Source organism: Stylophora pistillata, chromosome 2, assembly GCF_964205215.1.
Source record: "Stylophora pistillata chromosome 2, jaStyPist1.2, whole genome shotgun sequence".
Lineage (NCBI taxonomy): Eukaryota > Metazoa > Cnidaria > Anthozoa > Scleractinia > Pocilloporidae > Stylophora > Stylophora pistillata.
The window spans coordinates 41,595,796-41,619,506 of NC_142520.1; the positions used below are offsets into that span (position 1 = coordinate 41,595,796).

At 38.9% G+C, this 23,711-nt stretch overlaps 2 protein-coding genes, 1 long non-coding RNA gene and 1 pseudogene across 3 annotated transcripts in view; 1 reads left to right on the plus strand and 3 right to left on the minus strand.

Moving 5' to 3' along the window:
* LOC148739565 (uncharacterized) overlaps positions 1-23,711 on the plus strand; it is a 60,255-nt gene that overhangs the window by 13,847 nt on the left and 22,697 nt on the right. The gene's annotated exons all lie outside the window — the stretch shown is intronic.
* LOC148739567 (extracellular calcium-sensing receptor-like) lies at positions 1,059-2,850 on the minus strand (annotated as a pseudogene).
* LOC148739568 (extracellular calcium-sensing receptor-like) lies at positions 11,574-15,538 on the minus strand. Its single transcript, XM_088747303.1, has one exon. It carries the CDS (start codon positions 15,291-15,293, stop codon positions 12,693-12,695), a length of 2,601 nt encoding a protein of 866 aa, XP_088603429.1. The 5' UTR covers positions 15,294-15,538; the 3' UTR covers positions 11,574-12,692.
* LOC148739569 (extracellular calcium-sensing receptor-like) lies at positions 18,861-22,929 on the minus strand. Its single transcript, XM_088747361.1, has 2 exons — positions 21,206-22,929; positions 18,861-20,330 (listed from the first exon to the last, which is right to left on the minus strand). The coding sequence occupies exons 1-2, from the start codon at positions 22,885-22,887 to the stop codon at positions 19,448-19,450; spliced, it is 2,565 nt and encodes an 854-aa protein (XP_088603487.1). The 5' UTR covers positions 22,888-22,929; the 3' UTR covers positions 18,861-19,447.

The following is a 23,711-nucleotide window of genomic DNA, read 5'->3' on the forward strand; positions in this document are numbered from 1 at the left end:
GCGACTCCCGTTATTAATTAACGGCGGTCATATACGCATCCATCAGAAATGCCACCTGCCAAACTAACAAACACTGAAGTTGTGATGAAGGCTCTGGAACAAGAGACAAGGCATTATCTATCACGGGGAAGGGGAAGAAAAAGAACCGGTCCGGACCGGTTTCTGTTGGATGATTTTGGGGAACTGAAGGGGCATCACAGTCGCTAACTGAGTAGTCAGTGACGGAGCCGAATAACGGAATGTTACGTCACAGATATGCGGTCAAAATTGCGGGCTTAAACGTACGAGGTTTAAAATTTAGCGAAATTTGCGAAAATAGTAAGGAGCTGGAATTTAAAACCGAGCCATTTTGTCGAAATCATTTTCCTATTTCCAAGGGTTTTAAGGAGAAAGTTAATTTTATAAAATATTTAGGGGTTGTACAAAGTTTTGGAGATTGTTCTGCAAAAGTAGAGCGGCAAGGAAAACAACGCCACCAAGCAACAGACTAGAAAATCAACCGTGCGAGTGACTCAAAATTCGTTTTTCCGCGCCAAACCCTAGCGCGTGCGCACACCTTATTCAGCTCTGTCGTAGTCAGTGTTGACAATGGTAATTGACGGTGATGAGCAGGGACCATTAGAATGATGCAGAGCTTCATGGGGAGATCAGGTAAATTTTATTGTGACACAACCAACATCCTCCGACCCCCCAGGCAATGATTAATATTTCGTACTGCAGGAGCAAATGTTTTTTAATCAGCCTGGCCGGAAACATATGTTGCGGAAACAAATTTAGCCTATTCTAGGAAGAAAGACAATTTTTTTTTGCTTTAGGTCATAAAACTTTTTCGCTTCCAACATACAAATTGTCTTTTGAAAAGGTATCTTCCAGTATAGCCAAAATGAGAGCAAGGCTGACTAGTTTTCAGTGTTTTTCATCAAGAAAAAGAAAAAAACAGTCCGTGGCAGTTTAGTGCTGTTAGGCATTGATACCTTTTGCAAGGTGCTAACGATTCAGCTATTTATATATTTGCAATGCAGCATTGCTTAAAGGCATGAGTTTTCCTCACTCATAGATTCATTTCTTTCTTTATTTATAAGTCTATGACACACACATAAATTGTTATTAAGATCCTCTGTAAGGAGCCTAAACTACAGCGCAGAGGGAGGAGAAATTAAACAACTGGTAACGGCGCGAACTCATAGCCTGATACTCCTCTCTTCTCCTTTTTCTTGTTCGCGAACCTAAGGCATCAGTTTTTTGGTTGTTTGTTTTTTTTTAACTCAGGTGTATTTTGCTCACGTGGTAGCGATCGGTGATATTCATTTTAATCCACCGGCATATGTAAATTATCCTTGATGGACTACAATTCAAAAACCGAATTTCAATTTAGGTATAAGACCAAATAGTTTTTTTTTAATTGATTTTTAGGTCGTTTTATTTCTAATTTATTAATCATGGGTCAGCATTATGTCAAAAGTATTTGAATTTAAAGTGATCCAAGATATGGCAGTGACAAGCTTTATGACAAAAGAAATATAAGCTACCGGTCTTTTTTTTTTTAAACTAGTCTCATGTTCAAAACAGTGAAATTAAACAGAATTGATACATCGTTTCCTCCTCGCATCAAATGGTAACGCAGATTTTAAAAGAAGCTGTTGTGTGACGATAGGCTCATTTCATAAATGAATCTGTTTTTTATCCGTCTCGAATGTTTTGAGTTCCCAGGAGGAATCGAAGAAGAGGAGTTTTTAAGCCGGCTGTAGTTGATTTCAATCTTATTTTTGGAATATCTTCTTGATTGGCTTTTTGAAAGTTAATTTTCAGCTATTTTTGTCGCAGATTGTAGGTCTGCATTCCAACTTCCTGGTTGAAGCTATCGACAGCAGGGTTAACACGCATGCCGCTGGATTTAAACGAAAACTGAGTGACTTCTGCTCTCAAAAGACTCAAATTGTTTCCCTTTGGCCAAAAAAGCAGAACGCATACTTTGGGCAAAAATATGCAGCAAAAGAAACCGTACGCACTCAAGAGTGTTGTTACACAGTCCACAACAGTTGCATACCATCCATCGATCGAAAACTCTACTGAGTGATAACAAAGCAATGAGAGCAATAATATGTACGTGGAAGAGGCAATTCGTTTGGCCTCGCTGAAATTTTCAGGGATTTTCCTGATCTTAAAGGCACAGAACGAGGAGAAAAGCATTTGGACAAGGACATAAAAACATGTCGCCAGGAATAGATATTTCCCAACTAAGTTGGAGTATGCATTGCAATCGTTAAAGGTGTAATGTATCCGATAGATATGTTACTTGTTGAAGGGTGGATCCAAAAGTAACCATGGTAACAACAGAGACAACAGCGGGAGTAGAAAGGACAAAACAATCCCAAATTGTGCTTTGTTTGAAAGAGATCTGATCACTACAGTGGCTACGATTGGAACCTGAAAAGCACTGGAAATAAGCAACACTTTGACCAATAAGATGGAGAGACAAAGGTTATAAGTCAGATAACGTAGCGGGTACATGATCTTGCAGATTGCATCGTCGATCTAAATACATTAATGAATGCCAGAGATAACAAGGACACAATTGCGAGTTAAAGAGTGAGGCTTAGTTCGCGATTGGAAGCCTTGACGATGGGGCTATTCCAGAATTTCCAGAGGGCAACTTGACAAAGCATGGAAACGACTACACCGAGCGTGGCAAACGTAAGAATTAAAAATTCCACCTGCACTAGCATAACTAATGTTGGCAGAAGGTAAGGTGACGCACTCTGTTTTAGCCTGGCTCGACATTTTTCCAATGGGGCATTCTGTGCAAATATTAGAACCAGAAGATGGACTGATGGTTCCACCAAGACACGAAAGGCATTAGAGACTTTAAGAAACCACGACGGCGACGCCAAGAAAGACTTAAAAATTGAATTTCTACTCTTAGTTAAAATTTCAAAAATGGCTGCAGGAGCTTACTGTCTTATACAGCGCCACAGCTCAACTTCAGCATGACGTATAAAGTAGCCGTTGAGTTCCAAATGGAAATTAAAATAATTTGCCGTCGCGGTTTCGGTTCGCAGACGAAGCAGACTTTGGCGATTTCACGTTGTTGTTTTGCATAGGACGGCTAAGAAATGTACAAAGTTTCAAAACGCACGTGCTGAGCTATTGTTCTGCCAATTAGATCTCTTGTCTTTCCACGTCCTCGTCGCCGTCGCCGTCGAGGTTTCTTAAGGTCCCTATTGCCAACAACAAGGCGACGTGGCGGATTGCCTTGTTCCAGGAGGGCACTTTTCTGAACATTCAGACACCAGTCTTCCAATACAGATCTTCATGAAAAGTCAACTGTGTTTCATTTTCATCGGATTTTTTCCATTCTCCTACTAGCACCTGTTTAACGCTCTGGACATTTCTTTCAGATACTACTTTAAAGTTAAAAATATCACAATGGGCCGAGCCTTTGTCACCAAATTGATCGAACTTGATTTTCCCTGTTAGTCCTTCAAAATTGACTCTGCCTACAAGCTCCTTCACGTCAAAGCTGTTTACTTGAGACGATTTGTTACTAGAATCGCTTGAGTCTTGCAGCTTTTGAGACGTCTCCGCAGTAATCCCTTATGTCATATCCGAGGGAAATGTTTGAAAGAAGGCTTGTGTCATTGTTTATTCGTTCGATGGCGAAGATCATGGCCTGTGCGCGACCAAGTCGTCTCAAATCTATCGCTCCACATCGACTTTCTGGGTGTTCTGGCGGCTGGCGTACGCTGAAAAGTCCGCCTTAAATGATATCGCCTTCTTTGTAAGGAGCCTGAACAGCGGCACAGAAGCAGAAGAAAATAATCAGGTGGTCATGCGGCGAACTCATGATGACGACTCTCTCTTTTCGTTGTTGCGAACCCAAGGCTTATAGATATCAAGTATTTCTACTAAGGCGTATTTTGGTGACCAGTAACTTTTGACCTTAGTACACACCTGAGTGAAGTATTCTTATTAAACTGCAATTCCGAAACCTAGTTGAGACATAACAGCGAATAATTATCTCTTTATCAACTTTTAGATTGTTTTATTCGCAAACGTTTTATCATCGATGACCATATGTTGCGAGCTAATACGTACAAGCGAAGTATTCGCATTGGACAGCTACTTTCAGCTTTAGGCATGACAGCGAACAATTATCTCTTTATCAACTTTTAGATAGTTTCATTTGCAAACGTTTCACCATTGATGACTATGTTGCGACCTAATACCAACAAGTGAAATATTCACGTTAGAAATGATAGTTTTTTTCCTGTGTAATTTTGTGTTAACTTGACACAAGAATCAACGGTTAGAAGTTCGTAAACGAGTTCTGCAGCTTTCGATACCTTTCTACAATAATCTCTTATGTCGCATCCTGGGGAAATGTTTGAAAGAAAACTTGTGTCATTATTTAATCGTTCGATGGCGAATGTCATGGCCTGCGTGCGACCAAATCCTTTCAAATTTATCTCTATACATTAATAAGTAAGATCTTTTGACAGGGAGCCCACGTCACAAAGTGTGGTTTTCAGTGAGGCCCTGCATAAATCTAACGTAAGGATAACAGAAAATATAAATATGGTTATCGCGGATTGGATGAAAACTACGTTGCTCAGTTTCATCCTGAACAGTGACTGTGTACGAATAGAATACTCCGCTACAAAGAGCTGTGATGATGCTGGGAATGAAAATAAAAGAAACATAATTCCTTATTGTTATAAATTCTAGGGATTGATGTCATAAACATTATACAAGAACTGCGATGTTCACTAATTCTTAAAAGTTCACGCATAATTTTGAAGGAACGAACTCTTTACGGTGGCCAATTTACAATTTCAACTTAGTTCATATAACCAAATTGCTTGTAAACTTGTTTTGTAGACATTAAATGGAATTTAACAAAGGGGTGTTATGATATCATGGCCCCATCACGGTGTGGAAAAAAAAATAGAACTGCCACGGTGAAGAATTGCTTCATTCAAATCAGGAACAGACAACACCACTGTCAAAAACAATTTCGTTGTTGTTTAGCGGACGGGAATTCGATAATTTGCATGGAAAATAAATTGGCTGTTTTCAGCAAGCATAGAGAAGTTCTTTTCATAGAAGAACAATGCTGGTATAAGGAATAGATTTCGTTTTCCGGTCTTAAAAAAATATATATTAGTAAAAAATAAGGCAGCCTATCTCTTTATATGTCTTTAGCTATTTTGTGCTATTAAAGAAAAAACACAACAACGAAAAACCTTTGAAACATTACCTGTTAAGAGGGGGGTGAATAGGGGTATGCAAATCCGCCGATCTGCAACGATTTGATAACCAAATCCGTCAATCCGTTAAAAAAAATATTGTTAAACCCGAATCCGTTCGCTACTTGTCTCGTAAAAAGGTGGAAAACGCACTTTGAGCTGGTGTGTGTTAGCTAGGTAATGGCTTTCCCATCGAGCGAATCGCAGTCGGTGGGGTACAGTGTCACGGATAAGGGCGCGAACACAGCAGACGTCCCAGTGCGTTACTATTTCCCTGATGCGTGACATGCAGAGAGTCTTGTCCGTGATAAAAATAAACACATATTCAGAAAACAAAGCATTTCTGACGATCGTTCGGATCCACGATCCGAGCTTCCTCAGCAGCAAAATCCAAAGTCCGAACCGAAAAAATCGACGAAACCACGAACCTTTGCAATTTCAGGATCCGCAAATCCGTTAAAAGATTTGGCTCTAAATCCGAAATCCGGGCAAAATAATTCTCAGAATCCGCCGACCGTTAGCCTATTCACTCCCCCTCTGTTAAGGATTAGCTTGAAGCAGAGGCTTTAAAATTTGTCAAAAAACAAATGGCTTGCATAAGAAAATCCTTGGAAAAGCCTTTACGAAAATGTCTCATGCAATTTTCAAATTTCATATTCTCCCAAAACTCATTTCACGACAACATAACCTAGTCTGAAATTTATTTAAAAGGCTTCTCATTTAGTTACGAATCTTTATTTTCCCTTTTTTAAACCTCTGATGCTGTGATCATTATTTTTCAACAGAAAACAGAAGATGATAGGATTCTGTTCTGGCTTACTAAGAGATGAAATTAGATACGTACGATGCACGATCCTCGCAGTAGATAGCGCTATTTAAGCAATAGCGAAAAATCAAGTTTCCAGATGGGATTTGAACCCACGACCCTCCGTGATCTAGTCGGATGCTCTAACCACTGAGCTACAGGAGACTCTATGGTGAGCAAGGGTCAATGTTGATGGGCTTCCCGGTAAATTAAATGAGATAAAGTTTCTTCTGAACCATTCATCATTGGATATTTTAGCAATTACCGAAACTCATCTAAATTGTGCTATCGACGATACAGAGCTCTTAATTGATGGTTACTGTATTAAGAGGAATGATAGACAGGACGGACGAAATAGCGGTGGAGTGGCGTTATATTACAAAAGTCACTTGCACCTCGAAGTTGTACCGAAATACATGCAGAACAGCCTTGAAGTTTTGTGGATGGAACTGATTATCAGCTCTCAAAGGCTTCTAATAGGTTGTGCCTATAGACCACCTGACTACAATAATTTCTACGATGACTTTAAGCCTATTTTGGAGCGTATCTGGTTAACAAGGAAAAATGTTATAATCACTGGTGAATTAAATTCTAATTTATTGAAAAAAGGATTGTAATGGAAAAAAAATACTGCCAATTCTTCGTGCCTTTAACTAAAAAAACCTGATTAAATCTCCAACAAGAGTTATAGAAACGACCTCTACTTTACTGGATGTTGTTATTGTTTCTGAATACTCCAAGGTTCACTCCTCTGGTGTGATTGATTTTGCCATCGCAGATCACAAATTCATCTTTGTTGTTTATGAGCTCAAGAAACAGAAAGCAAAGCCTAAGATTGTGTATTCTCAAAGCTTTAAAAATGTGGATTTGAAACAACTCGAACATGACTTTGAACATGCTCCTTGGTGGGTATGCACAACTTTTGGTAAAAGTAACGAATCTGATCCAATCGACTCGTCGGCCAACACGTTGACCAACGCGTCGGCCGAATGCATAAAGTGCCACAGAGCTTTCCTGGACTACCTCTGGCAAATCACTGATGATGATAAAAAAAAAAAACAAGGAGCCCAAAATGGGCCCCTGCGGTACGCCAGATGTGATATTCAGCCAGCTAGAACTTTTGCCATCCACCACAACTCTCTGCTTACGACACGATAAATAATCACCACACCAGGCTAGCAGTGACCCTATTATTCCAAAGGTACGCAGTTTATGCAGTAGAATCTTATGGTTCACGCGATCGAACGCCTTATCGAAGTCCAAAAACACAGCATCAACGAAGTCCAAAAACACAGCATCAACGAAGTCCAAAAACACAGCATCAACGAAGTCCAAAAACACAGCATCAACGCGTCGGCCGACACGTTGGCCAACGCGTCGGTTGGATCAGATTCGTTACCTTACCCCAACTTTTGATGACCTTGATGATAGCACCTACACTTGGCAACAAATGTACAAAGAACCTCTCGACGATCACGCCCCCACTCGGGAAGTTAGGGTAAAAACAAACTCTTTCGCATGGGTTGATAGGAACATTAGGAAAGAAATGAACAAGCGGTTCAAACTGTTCAAACTGCTCAAAAAATGCAAAGGGTCATCTGATACCTCTCACTTCTGGGCAGAATATAAAGCACAGAGAAACAAAGTTACGAAGTTACTGAAACAAGCTGGGGCAGAATTTTGGAAGGACAGCTTCGAGAATGCAACTGATTCTAAGAGCTTCTGGAAGGTGGTAAATGTTGCTACTGGTAGGGGTATACCTAAAGAAACACACATTAAAATGATTAAAGAAAATAGTGGAAGTTAAATAACTGATGACGTAGAAAGAACAAATTTCATAAATGGTTTTTTTTCTTCTATTTGCAAAGATAGCTATTAATCAACCTCTGGTTGAAAACTATGATGATCTGCACCACATCTATAGTGTAACACCTTCTATAGAAGATATGGTTATTGACTTTGATATGGTTGAAAGGGATCTTAGGAATGTATAAGCAAAGAAATTTCATGGCCCAGATGGTGTTACTGCTCGCAGTCTATCTGTTGTTTCAACCTCTCCTGCTTCTGGTCTCAATGTTCCTTTCAATTTGTGTTGTCAACAAAATCAGTACCCTGACTCATGGAAGATTGCTAAAGTTAAGCCACTTTTTAAGAAAGGATCCCAATCTGAGGTATCAAATTACAGACCGGTTTCTCTCTACTCAGTTTACCAAGCAAGCTGCTTGAGAGACAGTTGTGTTTCAATATTGATAATCACATTCATGTAAATAAATTGCTATCAGAATGTCAGTGGGGATTTACACAAGGTCGCTCGACGGAAGGTATGTTAATTGCTATGATTGAACAATGGAAAGCAGCTGTTGATAGTGGTTCGACTGTGGGAGCTATATTTATAGACTTTAAGAAAGCATTTGACACTGTGTCACACAATGTTTTATCTAGTAAACTCTAGGCTGTTGGTATATGTTGTCACCATCATGGGTGGATTATGCATTATCTTACAAATAGAAAACAGTATACTGAACTCAACGGAACCAGATCCTCTACTCTTAATGTGGACTACGCTGTACCACAAGGGTCCCTGGCTGGTCCAAGGCTGTTTACTATATATGTAAATGACCTTCCAGAATCAATAAATGCAGGTAAAGTGCTCATGTATGCTGACGATACCACTATATATTGCACTGGGACAAACGTTGAGGATGTTGTCTCAAAGCTGAACTCTATTATGGATCAGACATCTTTATGGAGTGTCAAGACATCTCTATGGAGTGTAAATCAGACATCTCTATGGAGTGTAAATCAGAAGCTATGATTATAAGGAAATGTCCTTTTATTGGTCCACTTTGTCCTGTACGTTATGGCTCTGGCTTTGTGAACTTTGTTACTTTCACTACTTGCCTTGGCGTCACCATTGATAACAACTGTCATGGTCTGCTCATATTGAGAAAGTTAACAAGAACTTTTCCAATGAAGTATGTGCATTGAGAAGAATGTGTTATCTTCCCCAACATGTATTACAAGATATCTATTTCAAAACAATTATCCCTTGTGTAACCTATGCAATAGCAGTATGGGGTAATTGTTCAACATCTCAATTAGAATCTTTAAATTCTTCTCATGAAAGACCTTGTCGGCTGATGAATAATAACAATAGATCCTCGAAAGACTCCAAATGGTTACCAATAGACTACTTTTACCGAAGAGGCGCTTACTTATGTTGATGTTTAAAGTATTTTATGGCCTTGAACCTAAACCTATATTAGATCTTTTTACAAAGAAAGTCTGCACTCGAGCATCTAAAATACTCAATCAAATGACTATTAAGAGGATTAAAACTGATTTTGGCAGACAATCAGCTCAATATAGAGGCCCTCATATTTGGAATTATTTGAATAGCAAAGTTAAAATTTCCGAAGTAACCACAGATGCCTTCAAAAACATTCTAAGAAAGTCTCTTGTGGATATTAATAACTTTACTTTTGACAAGGAAGCTATTTTAAATAAGAATAAAGACAATGACTTTATTATTATGACTATCATTATGAAAGAACTTCATAAGTGAATATTTAATATACTTAATTTATATATTTTACTTTTATATATTTTATATTGTATTATTAAAATATTTTCATCAATGTAATATTGTAATAATCTTTGTACTATTTTATAACAGGAATTGCATCATATTGTAGGTCCACATCAGCCCTATGGACTTCCCTAATTCAACCTACATTAATAAATAAAATGATGATGATGAAAGGTGACTCGAAACGTCATCTTTGAAACTCTTTACAGCGGTCAATTTATATTAACAACTCAGTTGATAAAACCCAATTTCCTTGTTACCCCCCTCCCCCCCCCCGAGCAGCACCACAGTTTCTGTAGAATCTTACCCCCTTTATTCACATGTGAATTTTCTCGGCTGTACCAGCAATTTTCGGTATGACTTGGAGAGAATGGGAACTTATCTACGACTCCCGTTATTAATCAATGGCGATTATATACACATCCCTCAGAAATACCACCTACCAAGCTAAAAAAACCTTGGAGCTACGATGAATGCCCGGGAATAAAGTGCCAGGAATTATCTATCGTCGAGGGGGTGGGTGTTGAAGGATTTTTGGGGAACGGATGGAGAAAATAATCAGGTAGTCATCGGCGAACTCAGGGTGACGACAACCTCTTTTCGTTGTTGCGAACCCAAGGCATAGATATCACACATTTGTACCAAGGTGTATCATGTTTTGGTGATCAGTAACTTTTGATCTTAATACACACCTGAGTGAAGTATTCTTATTAGACTGCTATTCCGAAACCGAGATTAACTTTAGACATGACAGCGAATAATTATCTCTTTATCAACATTTAGATCGTTTAATTTGCAAAGGCTTAATCATCGATGACCATATGTTGCGAGCTAATACCTACAAGTGAAGTATTCGCATTGGACAGCTACTTTTAACCTACTTTTAACTTTTGACATGACAGCAAATAATTATCTCTTTATCAAATTTTAGATCCTTTTATTGAAAACGTTTCATCATCGATGATCATATCTTGCGAGCTAATATAAAAGTGAAGTCTTCGCATTGGACAGCTACTTTTTGACGATAATCATATGTCAAAAGATTTTGCATATATGTAAAATGTGTTTTCCCTACATTGATATGCATATCGTCCTATAGATCTCCTATGATTGCTAACGGAGGAAATTTGTTCAACAGTCGATGACGCTTTTGGTTGGCGATCATTCCATTATTCTCAGGACCTTGATGTTTGCGCTTTTAAGACCCGTTTGCTTCAACTGCACTTCTCAAAGCACCTCCTTAACCTGTCCTTTTATTGTTATCAATAGAAATCAAGAAACGAAAAAAAAGCAACATCAACGCATTCTCATTGAAGGATTGTTAATTGCTGTTCGGCTGGTTGTCTCATTGTAAACCTATTCAGATTTGTTCGAAATGTTCAGATTTTTTTAAAACATCAGCAGAAAAGAAACAATTTTACGCGAAACGATGCATATATGTCTGATTTTAACGAGAGATATTTGTATAAACCAGATCTTTATAGGACTGATCTTCCTAGAGATCGCGCTTCCCGCCCCCCGTTCTTACTACAGTCTACAGTCCCCTGTTCCCCCTCCCCGCTCGGAAAGGACTTTAAAGAAAAATACATTTCAATTGGCACCAAAGGGATTTTTTTAATTAGCTCGCATTTGTTGCACACAACATGAAAATACCTTACCTAATCATAAACGGTGAACAAATTAGAACGTGTTTTTGAGATTGTAGCTCGCATTGCGTGCTTACATTTTCTCCTCAACATCCGGGACATCGGCCATGTGTCTTGACAAAAACGACCTAGTCGCCATATTCGTTATGGCACATTTTGCTAACCAAAACGTTTGAGTTATCGTCATTCTGAATTCGAAGCAGTCATTAAGTTTTATCATATTCAGTGGGTATTGTAATTTTGCTCGCTAAAGGTGTAATTTCTGTTCGCACAAAACCTGCCTTATTGCCTGACTTGATGTTTACACAACCGGAACATTTGTCGGGAATTTTCAATGGAATACTTATAAACAAATGGTCGAGTTTTCGCTCTCGAATTATATGCTTATGTGGCTCTGCGAACTGCGTGATGGGGGTTACGACGTATGTGTATTCAAATAAGAATAACTTGCCAGCAGATTAGAATTTATTCCTTCATTAACAATGTAATGGTTTTTATACGTTGGCACATTGCACTCGGCATTATATTTAAGAAGGCTCTCTCGTACCAATTCGAACGTATTTTCTTAATAACAACGTAGTTTTTTTTTTTTTAATTAAAAACAATATTAAATATTCACTTAGCATAGCATGCTGCCCCTCTAATGTTTGTATAAATGCAGCAAAATCGATCGATCGTTCACAAGCGAACTATCAATTCCTAAGAATAGAGGAAATAAGACTTAGTTCTTTTTTTGGAGGCCTTAAGGAGTTAAGATCCTGACAAAAAAAGGTCGATACAGCAATACAGCCAATCATAATTACTCATTTCAAATTGAAGACTAAGTAACAGGCTACCATTAGTAAGAATAGCAATATGCAAGGCATCGAGAATCGAAAAGATAGAGGCAGTCAAAGGTTCGATTTCCCCATATGCCCTAGCTTGGATGTGAGGGAATTGAATGAAGATAATGGAAGTAGGGAAGAAGAGGAAACACTGACAAAACCGAATACATATCAAATGACACATCAGTAAAACGCCACCCGTAAATTGATATATTTAGGAAAAAAGCGACTAATTTGACGCCAAAAGCGATTTAAGAACTATACCGACCCAAACGTAAGAATCAACATAACGTCTGTTAACGGAAGGTAAGGTGACAAACTCTATCACAGTCCGTCTTAACCTGGTTCAGAAGTAGTTCCAATGGGGAATTCAGTGCAGATTTCTGAAAAAACGGCTTGTTAGATGGTGCCATCAAGGTACGGAAGGCACTACTTACAAAATTGTGAGTCAATTGTTCCACAATCAGGGGAGGAAGCTCTTTTAGCGAGCCGCAGCTCATTTTAAATTTTAATTCGAAATACCTCCTTGAGAGTGGCTTCGTAAACGTTACGTTTCAGCTAAATGTGTTGCAGATTGCAGGTCTATGATTCCATTGCCTGGTTGGGGCTAACAAAAGCAGAGTTAGCGTGCACGCCGCTTGATTCAAACGAAAACTGGGTGACTTCTGCTCTCAAATGACTCAAATCGTTCACCTCTGGATTAAAAAGCAGAATGCATACTTTTGGCAAAAATATGCAGCAAAGGAAACCAAACGCACTCAAGAGTGTTGTAACACAATCCAAAACAGTTACATACCATCCATCAATCGAAAACTCTACTGGGTGATAACAAAGCAAAGAGAAAAAGAATATGTACATGGAAAAAGCGATTCGTTTGGCCTCGCTAAAATTTTCAGGAATTTTCCTAACCTTAAAGGCACAAAACGAAGACAGAAGCATTTGGACAAGGACATAAAGACATGTTGTCAAAAATAGAGACTTACCAACTAAGTTGGAGTAGGCCTTACACTCGTAAAAGGTGTAACGTTTCGGATGGATATGTTTCTCGTTGTAGGGTGGGTCCAGAAGCAACCATGGTAGCAACAAAGACAATAGTGGGAATAGGAAAGCTATAATAATCGCAACTTGTGCTCTTTTGGGAAGAGAACTGATTACCAAACCGGCTACAATTGGAGCCTGGAAAGCACTGGAAATAAGCAACACCTTAACCAATACCACGGAGAGACAGAGGCTATAGGTCAGATAACGTAGTGGGTAAATGACTTTACAAATTGCATCCGTGGTTTTAAAGACATTAGCGACTGCCAGAGATAACAAAGACAGAATTGTGAGTAGAAGAACAAGGCTTAAATTTCGATTGGAAGCCTTGACGATGGGACTATTCCAGAATTTCCCAAGGGAAACCAGACAAAGCATTGTAACGACTACACCGAGCGCGGCAAACGTAAGAATTAAAACTCCACTTGCACTATCATAACTTATTTCGGCGGAGGGTAAGGCGACGCATTCCGTTTTAGCCTGGTTCGACATTGTTCCGTTGGGGCATTCTATGCAGATTTTAGAACCAACAGATGGACTGATGGTTCCACCAAGACACGGGAGGCACTGCCAACAGCAAGGTGACGTGGCAGATTGCCTTGTTCCAGGAGGACACTGTTCCGAACATTCAGATATTGGAGGGCCACCAGATGGAGTGTTCCAAAGCAGATCTTTATGAAAAATCAACGATGGTCTATTATTAATAGAGCTTTTCCATTCTCCTATTGGTAGCTTTCTAACGCTCTTGACATTTTCCTTGTTTACTTCTTTAAAGATGACAATATCATAATGTGCCGAGCCTCTGTCACCAAATCGATCGAACTTGATTTTCCCTGTTAGTCCGTCAAAACTGACTCTGCCAAGGAGCTTCTGCAAGTCAAAACCATTCACTGGAGGCGATTTATCGCGACTGGTATTAAAATTGTTTTTCTTAAAATTACGAGTTGATATATTTATTGCATGAGCCAGGGCATATACAGCGTCGATTGTATATGGAATGTAAGAGCTATAGATTTCTTCAATCAAGTCTTCTGAGCACAGTTCAATTTTGCGGTCACCGCAATTCTTGCTCACCAAAAGATGCCATATTTTGTTCGCGCCATCGCTCCACTCAGAAAAACGTCTGTTGTTTCGCTCCTTGACCAAGATATCCTTTAAATGTTCTTTGAATCCTAAGTCGCCAAAATTGTGATGTTGAAACGCTATAGAGTTCTCGAGGACATCCTTTCTTTGATATTTGGATGGTAAGAAATCTTCACACAAAATCCATACACGTCCAGTGAGATTTTGCCTATGAACCTCTGCGAAAAACTTCGTTTGGTAATTCTCGTATAACCATAAGATGACAACTTTGATATTGTCCATCTGTTTTAGCTTTTTCACTATGTTGGAATTACTGAGATGCAGACTTTGGTGGCGTATAAACTCTGTCAGAGCAATACAGAAGGAGATATTCCGTCCTGCCGTTTCGCTTACCACTGCCCATACTCCATTTCGTCCAAACGAATCGTCTAATCCAACGACGGCAATATAACTCCAGTTGAAGTGTGTAACCAAGTCAACCATAGCCTTCGCAAGAAAAGTATCCGAAGGCACTGTGCGATGTAAATGATTAAAGGAAAGGGAACTGAGTTCAGCACTAGTTGTTGTTCCGCTTATGCTCGAAAAATTGAGCATCTGGAGAAATCCACCGATGACTATTGCCGTGCGAGATTCATCCGGGCCTACCATAGAAATGATATTTTTTTTTCCTTTGTAATTTTGTGTTAATTTCACACTAGAGTCAACGGTTAGAAGTTTGTAAACGAGTCTTGCAGCTTTCGAGACGTTACTGCAGTAATCTCTTATGTCATATCCGAGGGAGATGTTTGAAAGAAAACTTGTGTCATTGTTTATTCGTTCGATTGCGAAAATCATGGCCTGCGTGCGACCAAGTCCTTTCAAATTTATCCCTTTACATTGACTCCGTGGGTGCTCAAGCGGCGAGTGTATGTTGAAAAGTCCGCCTAACATGATATCACCTTCTCTGTAAAGAGCACGAAGAGCAGTAAAGAAGCAGAAAAAAATTAACAACTGATAAAGTGACATGCTCATGGCAGTGCGCCTCCTCCCACCTTTCCTTGTTAGCGAACGCCGGCAAAGCATAGACTTATATATACACTTAGGCTTATTTTGCACCTATCATGGTGGTGACCAATGAACTTTGAATTCATAACGTATAGCTGAAATGTTCATATTGAGCAACACTTCAAATCAAAGTCTTTTCTGACACCACAACATCTCCTTGTGCGTTTATGAACTCAGTGAGTAGTTCGAAATAAAACGATCGTTTTATCCTTTCAACTACTCATTAATATGCTTCAAGTTAGTGACATTTGAAATGATCTTCTTGTGTGGGAGGCATAGCTGACTTCGAGAACATTTTTGGAAATGTAATAAACGCATAAAGACAAAATAAAGAGCCAAATAGTAGGTCAATTAGGTACATCCATTCTTAAAAAGAAACAAGTATTTAAGTCAGATCTTTAATTTCACGATATGGCAGCGCAGAGCTTCAAATAATCAAACAACGCAAGCAAACGTACAAATTGGAAAGAAAAGAACCAGAAAGCCAGAACAAAACTAAAATAAAAGAACTAACATTCAAAACACACGAAGCAGAATACAGGTTAACAACAATCAACTGATTTAATGTTTAAACGCAATACCAAGCTCAACCACAAACGTGAACCACGCACAGAAACAGGAATTTTAAAAACATCATGTGCTCCGATGAGAATAATCTTTGTTCATTTGCATTTTGATCACATACTACACTATTTAGATTACAAAATGATCATGTAAGTAATAATAATAATAATAATAATAACTTTATTTATATAGCGCTAAAATCCAATAATTGTCCAAAGCGCTGTTACCCACCCATCCCACCCCAGGGGAGGACATCCATCACACAGTGATCTCGTGCGTGGGAAATTAACGTCTCCTGCCCCTAACCCTGCAGGAGACGGGACCTCCATTTATTCGTCCCTATCCGAGAAGACTAGAATATCTAACCATTTCTTGATGTTAAAGAAAGGAAGCATATTCTTCTCAGTTAATTTTAAGACCCTGAGTGTTGGTCCGGCCGGTGTTGAACTCTCGACCTCCCGCACAGCAGTCCGGCGCTCTCCCAATTGAGCTAAACATAAGTTGTAAACATATTATATGCATAGCAATTATTGCGAATTTGGTACAGAGGCAGTCCAGAGAAAAAAAAAAAATACCGCCACCTAGCCGGCCAATGATAAAATGACAAAACATCTACATAAGTCTACCTGAACTCAATGAGTAATTTAAAAATAATACGATGTGATGACCACATGCCAATTCTTGAGAGAAAAAAACACCCACTTGACCGTTCAGAGCAAGTGTTATCTGGAGCTTCTGCGCGACGAAGAGCACATTTAAAAACAATTAAATAATGTGTTTTAGCTGGTTCTAACGTAGGAGATTAAGCTAATTCCAAAAATGTTGTCGGGAAGGTAATGAATGCTGATTAAACTAATATAAATAATAAAAAAAAAACACGAAAGAGGCAAACAGAAGTTGACTAGGCATATCTGATTTCTATTCTCAGATAGAACGAGGTATTCAAGTCAGGCCATCAGTTTCACGATGTGGCAGAGCACAGCTTCAAATGATCAAACAAGCAAAATGCGAAGAAGCAACCAAAGGACGAAACAAAACAAAACAAAACATGACAAAAATTAGCCTAATTAAGGGAACAAACATTCGAAAGGAAAGACCACCAGCCAGAATATAGGGTTATGGTAATTAGGCAATCTAGTGTTTAAAATCAATACGGAACTGAACCACAAACATGAACCACAGACAGAAAAAATAATTGTAAAAACACTACGTGCTTCAATGAAAATAACTTTGGTTTGTTTTCATTTTCATTACCTCCCACACTTTTTAGGTTACAAAGTGATCATAATTTTGATATACATAATATAATACACATCAATAAATAAGCATTATTAGTATTCGTTGGTAGTGGAGTACAGCAACCGTGGCAATCTTCTAGATTGCCGGCTGCTGATATTCCTATATGCAAATAACAGATCGAACAAAAATAAAGAAATTAGCCATTAAACAAACAGAGAGCCAGTGTCAGTATCCATCAGACTTCTCGCCTTTACATATTCATTTACTTTTACTAAGATTATCCATGACGACCTGGCACCAGCTAACTTTTATAATCTTATCGCAATCTTCAGTTATTTCGCCACCTATCGCCACCTACCCAAAGTAAAAACAAAGATCATTAAGGGAAAGAAAAATAGGAAAGAAAAACAAGCTGCAAAAGTGACTCCCGCAAGTCGGTTAGACACCCACATTGTAAGGTAATATGAGCCCTTAATTAAAGAGACATTGTGTCTACGGCTTGGCACAATTCATGTCATTAAGAATTTAACATACCTTTCATAAATAGCTCAATTCATATCCCTGTGTCAACTGGCAATTGTTAACCATCGCGGATTGGATGAACACTACGTTGCTCGGTTTCTTCCTGAACAGTGACTGTGTACGAATAGAATACTCCGCTACAAAGGGTTGCGATGATGTTGGGAATGAAAATAAAAGAAACACGATTCGCTATTGTGATAAAGTCTCGGGATCGATGTCATATATATTATACAAGAACTGCGATGTTCACTAATTCTTGAAAGTTCACGCTTGATTTTAAAGGAAAGAACTCTTTACGGTGGCCAATTTACATTTTCAACTAAGTTCAGTGGTATAACCAAATTACAAATTGTTTTGTAGACATTAAATGGAATTTTACAAAAGGTGTTATTATCATGGCCTCTATGGAAAAAAGAATAATACTGCCACGGTGGCGAATTGCTTCATTAAAATCACCGAATTCCTAATACACAACTCGCATTTATAGGAACGGACAAGACCACTATCAAAAACAATTTCGTAGCTTTTTAGCGAACAGGAATTCGATAATTTGCGTGGAAAGAAATTGACTGTAATCCGCAAACTTAGAGAAGTTCTCGTCATAGAAGAACAATGCTGACATTGATTACGTTTTCCGGTTTTAAAATGTTATTTGGAAAAAATAAGGCAGCCTGTCTCTTAATATGTTTTTAGCCATTTGTGCTATTGTAACAAAAAAAAACAACAGCAACAACGAAAAACTTTGAAATAGTACCTGTTAAAGACTAGCTTGAACTTGTTAAAAAACAAATGGCTTGATTAAATGACGGTAACATGAAAAACGTGTAAATAAACGACCAACTCAATTTTGCATTAAGAAGTTCCCTGAGTATTTGATGAATTCGCATACTCTATCAATATGATAGCCTCAACTAAAATCGCGGTGCTTCTTCGATTCCCAAATGAAACATGAAAAATCTCATATTGATTATCTACTTGGTAAGGCTAGCAGTAGGTTTTATATTTTGAGAATATGTAATTTTTATGGCTACCCTATTGAGAATTTGGACTTACCTTTTCAAAGTTTGATTCTTTCAGTTTTTACATATGCTCTTAAGGTCTGGGGGTGTGCTTTTTATAGTAAATATTTAAGTAGAATTGATAAGCTCTTTGCCTGGTGTTATAAGCTGGGTTACTGCTTAAAGCAACACAGTATCTTGGATATCCGTTGTAATAGAGATAAGAAATTATGGCAAAGGATCTCTTCCACTAACACTGCGTTGAGCGATCTCTTACCTCCCCAGAGAACACGGCAGTTGAGAACTATGTCGCATAATTATATTTTGCCTAAGGTTCAGACAAGCCGTTTTAAATCAGTTTTTATTAATAGATGTCTTTTCAATAGTAATTAATACCTTTTCTTTTTCCATATTCATTCTATTCATGTTAATTGTTTCACGTCTGTTTGCACAATAATTCTTAATAAAGACCTTTATTATTATTATTATTATTATTATTATTATTATTATATCACATTGCAAAACAGTAATGCACCACCCATCAATTGATATATTTTAGGAAAAAGCAACTTAATTGACACCAATGGTGATTTAATAGCTACACCCAAACGTGAGAATCAACATTCAGAGAAGTTTTCTGAGGAAATGGTTGATTAAATGGTGCCATCAAGATATGGAAGGCACTACTTACAAAATTGTGAGTCGACTTTGCACATTGAGGGAGAAAGGGGGGGGGGGGGTTGTAGCGAGCTGCAGCTCCTTTTCAATTTTATTTCAAAATCCCACCTTGAGAGTGGCTTTGTGAACGTTACGTTTCAGCTAAATGTGTTACAGATTGTATGTCTACGATTACAGTGCCTGGTTGGAGCTATCAAAAGCTGGATTAACCTGCACGCCACTTGATTTAAACGAAAACTGGGTGACTTCTGCTCTCAAATGACTCAAATCGTTTACCCCTGGCTTAAAAAGCAGAAAGTATATTTTGGGCAAAAATATGCAACAAAGGAAACCATAGGCACTCAACAGTGTTGTTACACAATCCACAACAGTTACATACCACCCATCAATGAACACCTCTACTGGGAGATAACAAAGCAATGAGAGAAAAAAAACGTACGTGGAAAATGCGATTCGTTTAGCCTCGCCGAAATTTTCAGGGACTTTCCTAACCTTAAAGGCACAGAACGAGGAGAGAAGCATTTGGAAGAAGACACAAAGACCTGTTGCCAAGAATAGAGATTTCCCAACTAATCTGGAGTATGCCTGGCACTCGGTAAAGGTGTAACGTTTCGGATAGATATGGTTCATCTTGTAGGGTGGATCCAAAAGCAACCATGGTAGCAACACAGACAACAGCGGGACTAGAAAAGCTATACTAATCCCAACTTGTGCTTTGTTTGGAGGAGAACTAACTACCAAACTGGCCACAATTGGAGCCTGGAAAGCACTGGAAATAAGCAACACCTTAACCACGTGCAGACAGAGGCTATAGGTCAGATAACGTAGCGGGTAAATTATTTTACAAATTGCATCTGTGGGTTTAAAGACATTAATGACCGCCAGAGAAAACAAAGACAGAACTGCGAGTAAATGAACCAGGCTTAGTTTTCGATTGGAAGCCTTGACGATGGGGCTATTCCAGAATTTCGATAGGGCAACCAGACAAAGCATTGTAACGACTGCACCGAGCGCGGCAAACGTAAGAATTAACATTCCACTTGCATTAGTATAACTTATAACAACAAACATACGAAACATATGTGTGAACTGCGGTTATGAGACGTATATGAGAACGATCCTTCGCAGTAAAGCACACGGGTCTGATTTTCAAATAGTGCTTTACTGCGAAGGATCGTTCTCATATACGTCTCATAACCGCAGTTCACACATATGTTTCATATGTTTGTTGTTATTTGATTTATCATCTACGGGTTTATATCGAATTAATTTGATGGCCTGCTCCCAGTTGGATTGTTAGCTCAATTGGTAGAGCGCTGCACTAGTATCGCAGAGGTCAGTGGTTCGAGTCCCGTACAGGCCTGAAATTTTTTTCAGGTCTGATTTTCACTATTGCTCAAATAGTGCTTTACTGCGAAGGATCGTTCTCATATACGTCTCATAACCGCAGTTCACACATATGTTTCATATGTTTGTTGTTGTTTGATTTATCATCTACGGGTTTATATCGAATTAATTTGATGGCCTGCTCCCAGTTGGCTTGTTAGCTCAATTGGTAGAGCGCTGCACTAGTATCGCAGAGGTCAGTGGTTCGAGTCCCGTACAGGCCTGAAATTTTTTTCAGGTCTGATTTTCACTATTGCTCAAATAGTGCTTTACTGCGAAGGATCGTTCTCATATACGTCTCATAACCGCAGTTCACACATATGTTTCATATGTTTGTTGTTGTTTGATTTATCATCTACGGGTTTATATCGAATTAATTTGATGGCCTGCTCCCAGTTGGCTTGTTAGCTCAATTGGTAGAGCGCTGCACTAGTATCGCAGAGGTCAGTGGTTCGAGTCCCGTACAGGCCTGAAATTTTTTTCAGGTCTGATTTTCACTATTGCTCAAATAGTGCTTTACTGCGAAGGATCGTTCTCATATACGTAGTATAACTTATGTTGGCGGAGGGTAAGGCGATGCACTCTGTTTTAGCCTGGTTCGACATTGTTCCACTGGGGCATTCTGTGCAAGTTTTAGAACCAGCGGATGGACTGATGGTTCCAACAGGACACGGAAGGCACTGCCAACAACAAGGTGAGGTGGTAGATTGCCTTGTTCCAAGAGGACACTCTTCCGAACATTCAGATATTGGAGGGCGACGAGATGGAGTTTTCCAATGAAGGTCTTTATGAGAAATCGAAAATGCCTTATTTTTAATAGAGCTTTTCCACTCTCCTATCTGTACCTTTTTAACGCTCTTGACATTTTCCTTGTGTACTTCTTTGAAGATGACAATATCATAATGTGCCGAGGCTCTGTCACCAAATCGATCGAACTTGATTTTCCCTGTTAGTCCTTCAAAATTTACTCTGCCAAGGAGCTTCTGTAAGTCAAATTCATTCACTGCAGGCGATTTATCGCGATTGGTGTTAAGATTGGTTTTGTTTAAATCACGAGTTGACATATTTATTGCATGAGCCAGGGCATATACAGCGTCGATTACATATGGAATATAGGGGCTGTAGATTTCTTCAATCAAGTCTTCTGGGAACTGTTCAATTTGGCGGTTAACGCACTTCTTGCTTACCAAAGTATCCAATATTTTGTTCGTATCATCGCTCCACTCAGAAAAACCGCTGTTGTTTCGCCCCTTGACTAAGATATCTTTTAAATGTTCTTTGAATCCTAAGTCGCTAAAAATGTGATGATGAAATGCTATGGAGCTCTCGATGATATCCTTTGTTTGATGTTTGGATAATAAAAAATCATCACTCAAAATCCACACACGTCCAGTAAGGTTTTGCCTATGTACCTCTTTGAAAAACTTCGTTTGGTAATTCCCGTATAACCATAAGATCACAACTTTGATATTGTCCATCTGTTTTAGCTCTTTCACAACGTTGGAATTACCGTGATGCAGACTTTTATGCGGTATAAACTTCAACAGAGCAATACAGAACGAGTTTATTCTTGCTGTAGTTTCGCTAACAACTGACAATACTCCACTTCGTCCAAACGAGTCATCTAATCCAACGACGGCAACATAGCTCCAGTTGAAGTATGTAACTAAATCAACCATTGCCTTTGCAAGAAAAGTATCCGAGGGCACTGTTCGATGTAGATGGCTATAGGTAAGTAAACTAAGTTCAGCACTAGTTGTCGTTCCACTTATGCTCGAGATATTGAGCATCTGGAGAAATCCTCCGATTAATATCGCTGTGCGAGATTCATCTGGGCCTATCAAAGAAATAATAGCTTTCTTTCCTGTTTTATTGTTATCTAACCTGACACAGGAATCGACAGTTAGAAGTTTGTAAAAGAGTCCTGCAGCTTTTGAGACGTTTCCGCAGTAATTCCTTATGTCATATCCGAGGGAAATGTTTGAAAGAAGGGTTGTGTCATTGTTTATTCGTCCGATGGCGAAGATCATGGCCTGTGCGCGACCAAGTCGTCTCAAATCTATCTCTCCACAGTGGCTTCCTGGGTGTTCTGGCGGCTGGTGTAAGCTGAAAACTCCGCCTAACATGATATCGCCTTCTTTGTAAGGAGCCTGAACAGCAGCACAGATGCAGAAAAAAATTATCAACTGTTCATAACGCAAACTCATGGCGGCGACGAGCCTCATTTGGGTACCCAAGATACAGACATCATGTATGTGTATTTTGGTGATTCGTAGCCTCCACTGTCTTAATACACACAAGTGGAATATTCTTATAGGACTACAATTTCGAAACGGAGTTTAACTTCAGACATAACCGCGAGTAATTACTTCTTTACCAACTTTTAGGTCGTTTCATTTGACATCTGTTCATTATCGATGACCATATGTTGCAAACTAATACCTACAAATGAAGTATTCGCATTGGATAATTATGTTTTGACGATACCCATATGTCAAAAGTTTCTGCATACAAAGTGTTTTAATACATTTAATCCCAATTCTTTGACGAAAAACATATGTCATCTCATAATGGAATACATATCATTAGATACAAAATATTTAAACAAGTATTCTTTGAAATAATTTGAATATATCAACAAAGTTGAAATGGTAAATTGGCCACAGTTACGATTATAAAAGCTGATGTTTCAAGCGTTAGCCCTTCGTCGGAGCGAATAGAGGAATTGTGGGTTGTGAGCTTTTAAAGGCAGAAAAAGGAGTTACGTGATTGGTGGGAACGTGGCAACGAGAAAAACACGAATAAATTAGTGGAATGAAAAGCGTTCGTTGATACCTGTGGGATTTAGACTGCCGGTTTGAAAGACGAGCTTTTGTTCAAGAGTTTTCCGGCTTTCCGTGCTACCTAAGTGTAAGGAAAGACCGCAGATTGCCATGTGTTGCTTAGAATGGTTAGGTAAATTAAAATGTCTAGCGCCTGGTTTCGATGTGTCCTTGTCATTCCTCTCCACGTCGCGAAGATGTTCTCGGAATCGGTCACCCAGTCTTCT

Excerpts from the sequence above, each read along its gene's own strand:
- LOC148739568 (XM_088747303.1), bottom strand. The coding sequence starts at position 15,293 with ATGCTTTGCCGGCGTTCGCTAACAAGGAAAGGTGGGAGGAGGCGCACT.
- LOC148739569 (XM_088747361.1), bottom strand. The coding sequence starts at position 22,887 with ATGAGGCTCGTCGCCGCCATGAGTTTGCGTTATGAACAGTTGATAATT. Across the intron at positions 20,331-21,205 it reads GCCAACATAAGTTATACTAC|TTATACTAATGCAAGTGGAA; the intron begins GTATATGAGAAC and ends TGTTGTTATAAG.